Source organism: Manacus candei, unplaced genomic scaffold, assembly GCF_025592945.1.
Source record: "Manacus candei isolate 608988 ecotype Guabito, Panama unplaced genomic scaffold, ASM2559294v1 h1tg000014l, whole genome shotgun sequence".
Lineage (NCBI taxonomy): Eukaryota > Metazoa > Chordata > Aves > Passeriformes > Pipridae > Manacus > Manacus candei.
Genome location: NW_026138062.1, coordinates 26,043,755 through 26,056,403, shown reverse-complemented (window position 1 = coordinate 26,056,403; position 12,649 = coordinate 26,043,755). Strand labels below are relative to the sequence as shown.

At 34.5% G+C, this 12,649-nt stretch overlaps 1 protein-coding gene across 2 annotated transcripts in view; it reads right to left on the bottom strand.

Annotated features, from left to right (window-relative positions):
* TDRD3 (tudor domain containing 3) overlaps positions 1-12,649 on the bottom strand; it is a 96,649-nt gene that overhangs the window by 44,190 nt on the left and 39,810 nt on the right. Inside the window, exons 2-5 of one of the 2 annotated variants that reach the window (XM_051778877.1) lie at positions 11,120-11,204; positions 6,901-6,966; positions 2,993-3,153; positions 718-859 (exon numbers count right to left, since the gene is read on the bottom strand). In XM_051778877.1, the coding sequence (XP_051634837.1) occupies positions 718-859; positions 2,993-3,153; positions 6,901-6,966; positions 11,120-11,204 (454 nt within the window). Of the gene's footprint in view, positions 1-717; positions 860-2,992; positions 3,154-6,900; positions 6,967-11,119; positions 11,205-12,649 lie in introns of those variants that run through there. The other variant, XM_051778878.1, reaches the window with a different exon arrangement.

Here is a 12,649-nt window from a genome sequence, read left to right as displayed (position 1 = left end):
AGATGTGGATGCAAACATACAGAGATGAGTGTGGTAGCAGTAGCGATAACTGATCTGGCAGGTATTTGGGACCAAGGGTAGTAGGGTCACAACTTCCTGCCCTAAGAACTTCCACTCATTTGTGAGAAAATGTATGAAAAAGTATTCCTGCAGCCACTTTTGTTCTATTGGGACAGACACCAGAGTAAAGGATTTATGGCTTGTTGAAAGAATTTAAAACTTCCAATTTGTCTTTGTAACCACAAATTTATCTAAAGTACTGATGAAATCTGCAATACAGAGTTCGTATTAAAGGTTACCAACTTCAGTGCTTTCTGTACACTTATTCCACTATTTTTACCTCAAAAATACACAGTCTGAAGATGGTAATTGTAAAAGGCAGCATTCTATAATATTTTGGAACCAAACACATTGTTTAGGAAAGCAATCAGCCATGACTGTACCAAAATAAATTTAAGATATTTGATTAACATTTTCAATCCCTGCAGAATACAGAAAGGAATCAGTTCCCATGCAAAGACTGCTTTTAATTTCTTAATTTGCAACATTATACATAAGACCTACTTACATATATCTGTCTGCAGCCCTAAAACTATTTCGACAGTACACTCCTAAAAGCTTATCATAAAAAAAGTTCACAGTCAACACAATAAGCTTGATGTCATGAAATGTAATATGCATTCTGTAAAACAAGTATTTGCAGTGGTGTTACCTCACCCTTTGTAATTCCCACTTTTCTATAAGATGCTCCACTTCGCCTCCAAGAACTGCTGTGTTACTGTCATCCAGCAGCAAGAACCCATTTCTCACTTCAACAATTCCTGAAAGCTTAATTTTTGTTCCAGGTGGAGTGTTCAGGCTAGAGATAGAAACAAAGCCAAATATTTCAAATACATTTATTAATATTCTCCCACAAAGAAACATTTAAAAATACTTCTATTATACTTCCAACATTTCATATGCCATAATAAAAAATTAACATCAAAAACCTTTGCAATAATTCCTTGAGTATACACAGTACTTTTCAACAGCTTTATTGGAACACTTCCAACTCATTACACAAAAACGCTATACTGCAAATTAGACTCTAACAGAGATGAATGTTTGCAAATTGTCTGCTTGGTTAAAACCCAATTTCACAATACCAAACTAAGGATGTGATTTGTTTAGACTAAGAGAAGATAGTCTTAGACAACTGACTTTAAGATAAGTTCCTCATCCTAGTATGTATTTATAATTAATAGAGGATCTCCAGATGGTTAATCACCTCATTTTTTTTTAAACATTTAACTTAGGAGAAAACAAAGAGTGGTTAGAAAGGAAGCTTTCTATATGTTACCAACAGCCAGGACTGTACTAGAATAAAAATAAAAAGCATGCAACTCATAGTGCTTCTTCTCTCATTACTCTGCAATTTAAAAACATTATGAATACTTTCTGTCATCAGCTCCCACAAGGAGGTACCTTATCTTCTCATGTGAATCTACCCTATGAAAAGCAATGGCAGAAGTGTAAAAGAATCATGCATCTCCAACTCATAACTGGAAGATATGACAAGCAGAACAATCGAAAGACTGCTCATTCTTATGAGAAATAGGACACAGCCACTTATAACTTTTCAACTGAGAGGCAATAATATCTTTAAAATATGCTGAAGCTACTGTTGCAATCACAGGTCCATACTACATAGTGAGGCACACTCACAGTGCAGTCAGCCAGTTACAGCACCAGGGGCATTTAACCTTAGCAATGTTAGCAGGTTTTCTGTATTGTGTAGATAAAAGCAAAGAAAATGAGATCAAACAAACGAACATGCCAGAAATACAGAAAAAAATTAAAATTATGCATGGGGAGAGGGGTAAAAGAAAACCATAGTCATTAAAAACCTACAATTTAAAATAAAATATGATTTTTATTTATTAATTTAAAGAAACACTATGTACTGAAAAAGTACATTATTCCAGGATAATAGTCCAGTTTCAAACCTGAAACAACTACATGTAACAGAAATTGAATTTTCATATGTTACACAAAAAGAAGAGCTCACAACATTACTAGAGTGATGAGTTTGCTAACATTTTTCAAATTTTACCAAAAAGCTTTCAAATGATGTCTTGTACTGTGTGTTCAATTAAATATTTTGTGATCTAGAATCTACTTACACAAGAGTCTGTTTGCCTTCCTTTACTGCTCTCTTTATATTCGCATTGGAATATGACATTCCAAGTTCTGCTGGCTCAAGCTAAAATTAAAATATCATTAAATGTTCTGACAGCACCACTCTAAACTGCAAGCTGGCTCCTGCTCAGAAGGAGCAGTTTAACAGTAACAGATGACATTCAAAAATTAAGTGTGTATATATATATATATACATATATATAACTGTTGCAGCTAGCAGAAAAAGACAGAGGAAGATTTTTGTTTTTAATCCAAGTAATCTGAACTAAAGAAGTGCAGAGCACATTATGACTCTAGAGATTAAACACTAGAGATCATTTTTAGCATCTCCATAACTGAACACACAAAAAATCCCCATGTTCAACAGTAATTAGCTCTCTTACCCTTCACTTTTAACTGAAGAAATATTCAAGTTAAAGGCCTGCCCACAGTTAAGCAGCACTAGTTGCATTAGCTTAGGTGTGTCAGACCTGTGACACTCCTGCTACAAAGGTCAGACAAAAGATGTGCTACTATTAAAAACTGGGAATTTGGCTCAAGTTTACATACACCCAAAATGTTGTGTGCTGTGAAACTACGACTCAGTAGATGGCTGCAAAAATCCCCTTTCTTCCATTACGTACTTCAGCATAAACGGTACTGTAAATTACTTTCAGATCTACTTTTGCATGCTGAATTTAAGTTTCTCCTTTATATTCAAAATCCAAGAAGGAAGTTTTGTCAAGCGATTCTTTTCATATATTATTAAGGACACTTCCATTACTTTAAGGACATTTAAGTATTGAGCAAAACTTGGACGAGAAAGTTGGTTCACCTTATTTTTGACATGCTACTGTATTCTATAGCTGTGCAGCTTGTGTGTCCATCCGTCATCTGTAAACGCAACATTCTGGGAGCAGCCTGAGATTCTTCGTTATCCTTTGGTGCAGCAACATTGCGAATTTTCTGTATTTGCAGAACACATGGCCCTTCTAGCTAGATATGTGAAACAGAGAAGACAAGACTGTTAACACTGTTAAGCAAACACTGTAATATCTAGACACACTAACAGATGCCCCCAGGCAAAGAAAAGTGTAATTTTATCAGGCAGTCATGTTCAATTTCTATCACTCATGTACTGCACGTTCTAAAGCATGATAAAAATGGCTTTTTCAGAGAACAGTTGTCATGTTTCATACATCTGTGAAATATCAACTATGAAAAAATAGTGAATGAAAACAGTTGAGGAGGCAAACAAACAAAAACCCCAAATACTGTCACTTCTAACATAGTAAACATAGAAAGAAAAAAGAAATTAATAAATAAAAGAATAGAAGCAAAGTAGCTTTACTATGATGACAACAAAAGGCCTGATGTAGCAATCACTCTCACTGGAAGGAGGTTTATTAAACATAGATCATTTTTAACTCGAACAACAAATCTGATCATCATTTTGAAAAAAAAAAAAAGGGAAAGGAAAAAGGCTGTAGGAAACCAAAATCCACAATCAAAAAATAATGAAACAGAAACTGGGAAGCATATGAGTAAACTTAAAAAGGAATTAAATTGCTGGCAACTTATGTTTTTAATTGCTTATCAATAATTTGTTGGTACTCAGAAAGCAACTCAGAAAGCAAAGAGTTCACAAATTAAATCCTTTCTGAATGCTTCTTCTGGAATCAATGTTTCCATTGTAATCTTAGTTCTCAAAAGAAAACCAGTAACACCTTAAATGTAACATAACTTAAATTATATATTATAACTTCATAGCCTTCTTTGCAGTTTTCTTCCATTAAAAATACTTAACATATATTTATGGTATATAGTCATCTAGATAGAAAGAGGAGGGTTCAGTTTTTCCAAATCCTATGCAAATGTGGCCATCTTGTGGTTAATGCTGGTAATGTTAACTTTTTTTAAATCCATACTATCCATACAATCCATTAATGAGTGAATGAAACATTTCTGTGTATTAATGACTGAAGTTGATAACCACCTATCATGGTCAAATACCCATGTTGTTTCATACTAGGACTCTATGCCAGCTTTTATGCAACTATTTGCCTGTTATGATAATACTTCAGAATAAACTTATTTTCTATGCAAGATGGAAATAACATATATTCTCAAGATACAGATAATATCGATCTGAGTCTTGGATGAGAGGAACAATAGTATCACATAACTTCTATTGTTGTTCCTGCCCCATAAATATTCTTCTTTATAAACACACAGCTCTGTAACAAAGCATTTGCATACATTGAAAGCTAAATAGCAGCACTGTTTAAGTCGTCAGATTTGCTTTACATTACTCAAAAAAAAGGAAACACTACAGTTAAGAAAGCAAGGATTCAGTACAGTATCTAATAGCCTGAGCTAAAATTTATAAATAGGAGTTCTTCTCAAATACAGGCTTTTTCTGTGCAATCATTACTTCTTTTCAAAACCTGAAGGATTATCACCTTCCAGCAAATGGTTTGCAAGTGTCTGGTTTGGTGTTTTTTTAGAATAATTTTCTAAGATCTATGATCAAAATAAACACAGTTGATCAACATAAGACCAAACTAAATTTTACTAGAAGTTCACATTAAAAATCCTTGATCTTTAACAATACTGATAGAAGTATGTAAATCGCTACAATTTAACAAACAACATTTGTTTAAAAAAATTGTCTTTAATAAAGACAATTAAGGGCCATTTTTTATTTTCTGAGATGTTCTTTTCTACAAAATATAGATGCATTTGTGTGTGTACAGGTGCAAAAGGGTTTTTTCCATAAAAGGGTAGTTCTTATTTTACAGGTATTTTAAAGCACTAACCACCAGAGTTTTCCTTCATTTTTGTGCAGAGGTTTTGTATTTAAAGGAAACAAATGGCACAATTACACCTTCCCCAGTTGAAGCTGAGAACTATGAAAAACCCAAGTGGTGATCTGAGCAGTTAAAACTAGATGAAAACATTTTAAAGCACGTAAGTAGATTCTCACATATAACCTCTATCAAAGCTCTGAGGAAATTACTCACACTTCAATCTTTAACTGACCACTTGAACTATGTAACGACAACAGAAACTGAGAAAACATTCTTTTTAAAGGAAATGGACAAATTATTAGGTACATTCTCAAGTGATGAATGAAAACTTGACAACTACCTTTAAAGAAATCCTATCATAATAAACAAAACTCTGAAAAAGCAGTACTATTAAGGTCATTTTGAATTTTTGAACTGAAATCATATTTCAACAATAGCACTAAATAAGGCAAACATTACCACATGTATAACCTTAATACCATGGAGAATTACATTTAACCAAATACATGTGGACTTTGGGAATATTACACAATTAAGCAACTGGGAAACGAACAGTGCAAAACCAAATGACATTAAAAGCAACTATTTTACTCATTTTCTGTATTTCAAATAAAGGATACTGAAGAGGACAAAAAAATATTAGAATTATAGCTATAAAAACCACTAAATCAAATTCATTTAGGTGGTAAAAAATTCTTGAAGCACTGAAGTATCTTCAAGAACATGTTATCCAGAAACCTAAACAGGTAAACAATCAGTTTCATAAAACATCATCTTGGTTTATTTTTTTCAAGTAATACCTGAAAAGAACATAGCTCCACATTATAAGAAATAAAGTTAATAAAACTTCTCCCATAAATTTAGTTTACTAAGTGATATGCTGCATGCACAAACTGCTGCCTAGCTAAAAACTATGATCCTGCAACAGACAATCTCTCAAGTGTGCTTTTCATACATGGCAATAACGTTCCTGCTGTTGTTCTTGTAGAAATCTGTGCTTATGGCACTTACCATTCCATTTAAACAATAGTGTTGACAGAAAAAACAAATGCAAACAGCTCTTAACAGCCTCTCTCATCAGTCTTGCTTTCTTAAAACAAACCCACCTTAACTTATGACTATTTGAATTTCAACAGTGAAGAAACATATTTCCCTAGAATTTTCACATCAGTGACAGAGACTGTCTATATTTGGTAGTTGGGGATAATGAACTGAAGTGAGAACTACTGCTCAATTTAAAATAAAATTACTTCATTTATCGACTCTCTATATTGCATGTAAGGAACAAAACAGGAAGGGTATACTGAAGGGGACAAAGTTAATTTCTATCTAAACACACAACGTACATTAAAAATCTAGGACATCCAAGTTTCAAGCATAATACTCTAACACAAAATGTTACACCATCTAACACAGTTTATCCACATAACTTACAGGATACACAGTCATAGCAAAATTACATAAAGCGTATAGCTATAATCATGTACATCAGTATGCCAAGTAAGACAGCACTAACATGTATCACTAAGCATCATAATCAAACTTTGCTTTTTTCCTGACCTGCTTTGTTGTCCTCGTAGAATAATGGAGAGGGAATATGAAATTCTAATACCACGTCAAAACCAAAGAGGTTAAATGACTTGTCAGTGATAAATGAAGGTGCTAGGATTGGTCACATTCTTACTTAAACATTTCAAAGTTGTGAAATAAAAAAGAAAGCACCCTCTTTTTATGAAGCTTATGTTCATATATATATATATGAACATAATATATATACTATATAATACTATATAATATATATACACTATAATATACTAAAACACCGGGTTCTTTGTATGTGAAATAATGACAAAACCAGACTAATGCACCATAGAAGAGTGTCATCACACAGAAATCACAGAGCACAGAAAAGTGAAGTAGAAATATTGTCTACCTTTTCCACCTTTCCACCATTGATGTCACTGGGCAGGAATTTCTTGCCAATCGTTCTTAAATCTGTCTGAAATTAATATAGAAGACAAGGGAATATTAACCTAAAATATCCTGTTTCCAAAAAAATCATTGTAAAATAAGAAAAAGAAGGGTACATTTTCCATAATGACAACTATTCATTACAAAAATCCATTCCTTTAACCCTGTATGATGAAAAAAAGTTCAACAACTCAGAGTTTACAAAAGAAATAATTTTGCTTTTTAAACTATACTGTTTTAAGTACATTTTCGATGTTGATTAAAATGCTTCAAACAGATGAAATGAAATGACTAAACATAATTATGATTAAACATAACTATCAGGTTTAATAGAGGTAAACACCTTTCTTTACTCTCCACCTGGCACTTAGAGAAAAGTGGTTTTAGTTTGTGACTTTTTACATGCACAAATCCTTCATAAAAGGTTGAGATGATTTTTGCAACTACACTTGGAGTAAAAGCTTATGTATTCTCATTAGATGCTTTTTAACTTAAATGTCTAATTATTTCTTTGGGAAGTGAGATAGACAGTTACATGACATTATTCTGCAACTGACAACATTAAACAAAAGAACTCATACGATCAAAAGAAAAAATCTCTGCCCTTTCCTCACCTAACACTGTTTGGACAAGCACATCATTCAGGGTGATGTGAGCTAAAAGGGGCAGCATGTGAAAATAGGAAATAGAATAAAAATTAATGAAACTTCACAAATTACCTTTTCAGTGCATTGACATATGCTAAGAAAAAAATATAAGGCACAACAATGCAACCTACAACACCTGTGTTTTTTAAACTCCAGTGCTTGAAATAAGCTTGTTGTTTTAAATAGAGCATGCTGATGCAGACTGCAGTAGTGAAGCCAAAGAGCCTCCTTACTTATTATGATCAAAAACAACACTTCTAAAAGAAGATAGGCTAAATCTAATTACTAAAAGAACTTGGACACTAACTTGCCATTAATATGTGTCAATGGACTACTGCTCTGACATCCTGATCTAGAACTGAGCAGGGCTGTATTTTAGTATATGAAACATTGTAGACAATTGGTTTATTCCGGTTTTCAGTGAGAAACACCCTACAAATAAAAATTATCGTAGGAATGCTCTTTTAGTATATTTACTGAGTATCTACAGAGTGGACAAATGAGCAACACACTTTCTGTTGCACAAGACAGACAGTCTTAAGAAAGTACATTCAGTTTTCAGTCTGAGCCCACCTGAGGAAACTGATCTGTCAGTTATGTGTCCATGAATAGCACACAGGGTCCTATAAACTGTTCCCACGTGTCCTATATCCATATCATAGAATCATCACAGAATGGTTTGGGTTGAAAGGAACCTTAAAGATCAGCTAGGTTCCAACTCCCTTGTTGTGGGCAGGGACGCCTTCCACTAGACCAGATTGCTAAGAGCCCCATCCAACCCAGCCTTAAATACTTCCAGGGATGGGGCATCCACAACTTCTCTGGGAAACCTGTTCCAGTGCCTCACCACCCTCAGAGTAAAGAATTTCTTCCTAATATCTAATCTAAACCTACTTTCAGTCTGCAGACATTCCCTCTTGCTCTCTCACTAACTGTCCTTGTAAAAAGTCTCTCTCCATCCTTCTTGTAATTTCCCTTACAAGAAGGTACTGGAAGGCCACAACCAGGTGGCTCCAAAGCCTTCTCTTTTGCAGGCTGAACATCCTCAGCCCTCTGAGGCTTCTTTCATAGGAGAGGTTTGATCAGCTTAGTGGCACTTCTCTGTACTTGCACCAAGTGGTCAATGTCCTTCCTGTGCTGGGGACCCCAGAGCTGGATGCAGTACTCCAGGTGTGGTCTCATGAGAGTGGGGAAGAGGGGCAGAATCGCCTCCCTCAACCTGCTGTCACACTCCTTTTTATGCAGCCTAGGACACAATTGGCTTTCTGGGCCACAAGCACACACTGTGTGTCATGCTCAGCCTCTCATCCACAAGCAGCAGAGCTGCTTTTGATCTGTTCATCTGCCAGCTTGTATTGGTGTTGGGGGTTGCCCTGACCCCAGTGCAGCCCCTTGCACTTGGTCTTGTTAAACCTCATGTGATTCATGTAGGCCCACTTCTGGACCTTGTCCAGGTCTCTCTGGATGGCATCCCATCCTTCAGGTGTGTCAACCCCACCACTCTTCTTGGTGTCACCTGCAAATCTGCTGAGGGCACACTCAGTCTGTGTCATTAATGAAGATATTAAATAACACTAGCCCCAATATGGACCGCTAAGGGACACCATTTGTCACTGATGTCCATCTGAGTCACTGACCAATACCCTCTTGATGTGACTGTCCAATCAATGTTTTATGCATTTAACAGTCCACTCATCAAATCCATCTCTCTCCAATTTGCAGAGAAGGATGTTCTGAGTGACTGTGTCAAAGGCTTTACAGAAGTCCAGATAGATGACTTCAGTATCCCTTCCCTTGGTCACTGATGCAGTCACTCCCTCACAGAAGGACACTGGGATGGTCAGGCAGGACTTGCCCTTGGTAAAGTCTCCAAAAATGTGCTTTGTAATCAGAGCAGCAGGAAGGGGACACAACTTTTACAAATTCTCTGTAAGATCTTACACAAAATAAAAACATTTGAAGGACTGAAGGTACATTTACGTTGATTTCATACTTATTTAACCAACTCATACACACACATACAAAAAAAAAAAAAAGGTAAAAAAGTTCATAGGACTTCTTGATTTCTTCTGCCCAAAACATGGCTCTAGCAGTCAAGGAAGGATTTGTGAATTTGTAAGAAGTCAAATATAAATTCACTGTTATCCTGCCATTAAAGACACATTGCTATTCCCCACGTACTCAACAGACAAGTTAATCTTCTGGGCATAAAATCAACCCACTTTTAATGACAAAAACAGTGATAAAGAATTAAATCGGGCTTTGGAGTGCTTGTGTTAACATTTTTATTATCTATCAAACAAGCCAGAAATAACAAAATAGTCACAAATGATCATGTCAGTACTTGTTCCAGCACATTATTACAAGCAGGGTAATACCCAGCAACTTGGAAGTATTTATTTGGGTTTTTTATAAAGCAGCAATGCATTCTCATATATACAGGCATGCTAATACAGTCCAGAAACCAAATGCTTACCCTCTGCATGTTTTGTATTACATTCTTTGGACCTTTGCATTATAATTTTGCTTTAATTCTTTTCCAATTCCTTATATGAATTGGTGCCTGCATATATGTGAGTGATTGAACATATGCTTTAAAGAATAAATGAAAGGAGCAGAGGGGACATTTTCAGACTATTACCTTAAACAAACTGGTGATTGAATCTTGAGGATGGACAAAATAATCCCCTCTCACACAATTTCATTAAGAAAGAACACTTGTCTCTTAAGCACTCTATTACATTGATTTTTTCCCCTTGAAACTACAGTTATTACAAAGCACAAAGTTTACATTAAACCATATATAGTGCATTTAAGCTTTAAAACATCTAAGTATGGATTTGATAAAATACATAAAACCAAATAACAAATACACAGATTAAGAAAGGCAGCAGACTTACTAATTTTTACCAACATTGTATATACTAAAATTCTGAAAAATAGGAATTCACATGCACATTTTTCTCACATACTTAAAAGTATTATGGTTTATTGCTTCGAAGATGTTTCTCTATCTTGTATATTCCTGTGTTAATCTAGTGGCAGGAATAATGACTACTAATCCATACTCCTACAGTAAAGCAAGAAATCTGTTGATAGTTAAATATGTATTCAACAGGATGTACAGTTTGAATGTGCTTTAAGGAGTGTCTTGTCCAGAAGTTAAACTAAGTAAGGATGTTTTATTCATCCCAACAAACATATTTTGTACTATAATTTCATACTCAAGTCAATACATAGCATTTCCAATCATATTACAGCTTGTACTTTGACTTTAGTTTTACATTTTATAAAACAAAAAATATTCTCCTACTGCAAAATCCGTTAATATTTCTCCTACAGGTTTCAGACTTTGGAAATAAAACTCACAATTCATACAGGCAAGGAGAAAGATAGGTACTCGTACTCTGTCCTTTACATAAATCACACAGAAAACAGTATGCTTAATTAGACAAACAAACCTATACTTAAGTCATTAGTTATATCATTTTTAGCATGATTTGTCAGAAAAAAACTTTCACTATCATAACTTACATTAAGGGCAACTAGGATTATATCATTTGTATTAACTTTTTCAGATGAACTTATGCAAGCTTCAATTCCTTCATCTGAAAGATACCTGTGAAAGAAAAAAAATTAGAATATCACAAAATGTATCAATTAGACAAACATTTTTTCTGTACATGAGATTGTCTTTAGTTCCTATCTTTTCTGCTGGTGAAGCATAGATGTAATAATACTTGGAAAATAACTTTATGTAATCAGTTTCCTTACACTGAGATGAGGCTAAGACAGACTTCTCCTCTTCCATAATTTCTAAATAAAAGAATTTTTTTTTAAATGCAAACAAGAAAAACAAGTTCTACTTACAAAGTAACAACAGCCATCACGAATAGGGTAACACTAAGCTCCCCATGCCCATCCTGCCAAATTATAGGAACCTGGTTTCAAAATCAACCATTTGACCTTTACTTGACAAGTGGCATACTTTCACTCATGCAATTGCAAGGGGAAAAAAAGCAAAACAAACAAACAAAAACAAAAAAACACCCCCACCAACTCCCAAGCCACTCGAAACACAACCATATCTATTTCTAAAGCCCAAGATTGTACGGTTAATCCTTCAAGGGCTGGGACACACAACACTGTGCCATTAAAATGTATTTTGCTTGCCTGGGCTACAAAGAAACTGATAAAAATGAAAGTGCATTCCAGTGTATGAATAGCTAAATATAGTAAAAAGATGAAATAAAAATACAAATCTCCTTCACGACCACATTTGGAAAGGCTATTTGTGAGCCTGATGGTGGTAGTTCAGAATCAGTATCTTTCTGCAAAAATTCTGTAACTATAAATTTTTCATCTGAAAACTAAGTAATTTCTGAATTGATTACCTGAATCAATTTCAAAGGGCTGACCTATTCTAACCTCCAAAAAAAACACTTTAAAAAAGGATAATTTTAACCTGAGTGGTCAGAAATTGTGACATTTGTTGTTCGTTTAGCCTTATATATTCTATTTGCAGTCCCAGTTTTCATTTTTATGTAGCTGGCAACCTGCCTTCTCTGCACAGCTCTTCATTTTATTTAACAACATCACAGCAACCACTAAATAGTTGATATTTGCTAGATACTCAGTCTGAAACACAGTACTTCCTCAAATAACATTTAAATAACTACCTACCAAGAAAACACCATTTCCCAAATAGTAAAAGAATTATTTAAAAAACAAAGAGTAATATACATTAGGAAATACTAAAAATAAATATTCGTGGGTGCTTCAAGAAGTACTTCTTTTTAAAGAAAATAACATAAACAAGGCAAAACACTTGAAGGAAAGTATACTTTACAGATCTTTTTGATTCTAGCCCAGGTGACTTTAACATCACCACCTCAAGTCTTCCCAGTGTTCCCAGGCTAATTAATGATCACAGTTGTGCTGTAACCCAGACACTTGATGGGATATAACTGGTCAAATTGGACACTGGTATCTAGCAAATCCCAAGTCACTAGCCACCATCACCAAAAAGAAAAGAAAAAAAAAAAACAACTCAGATGAACTGAA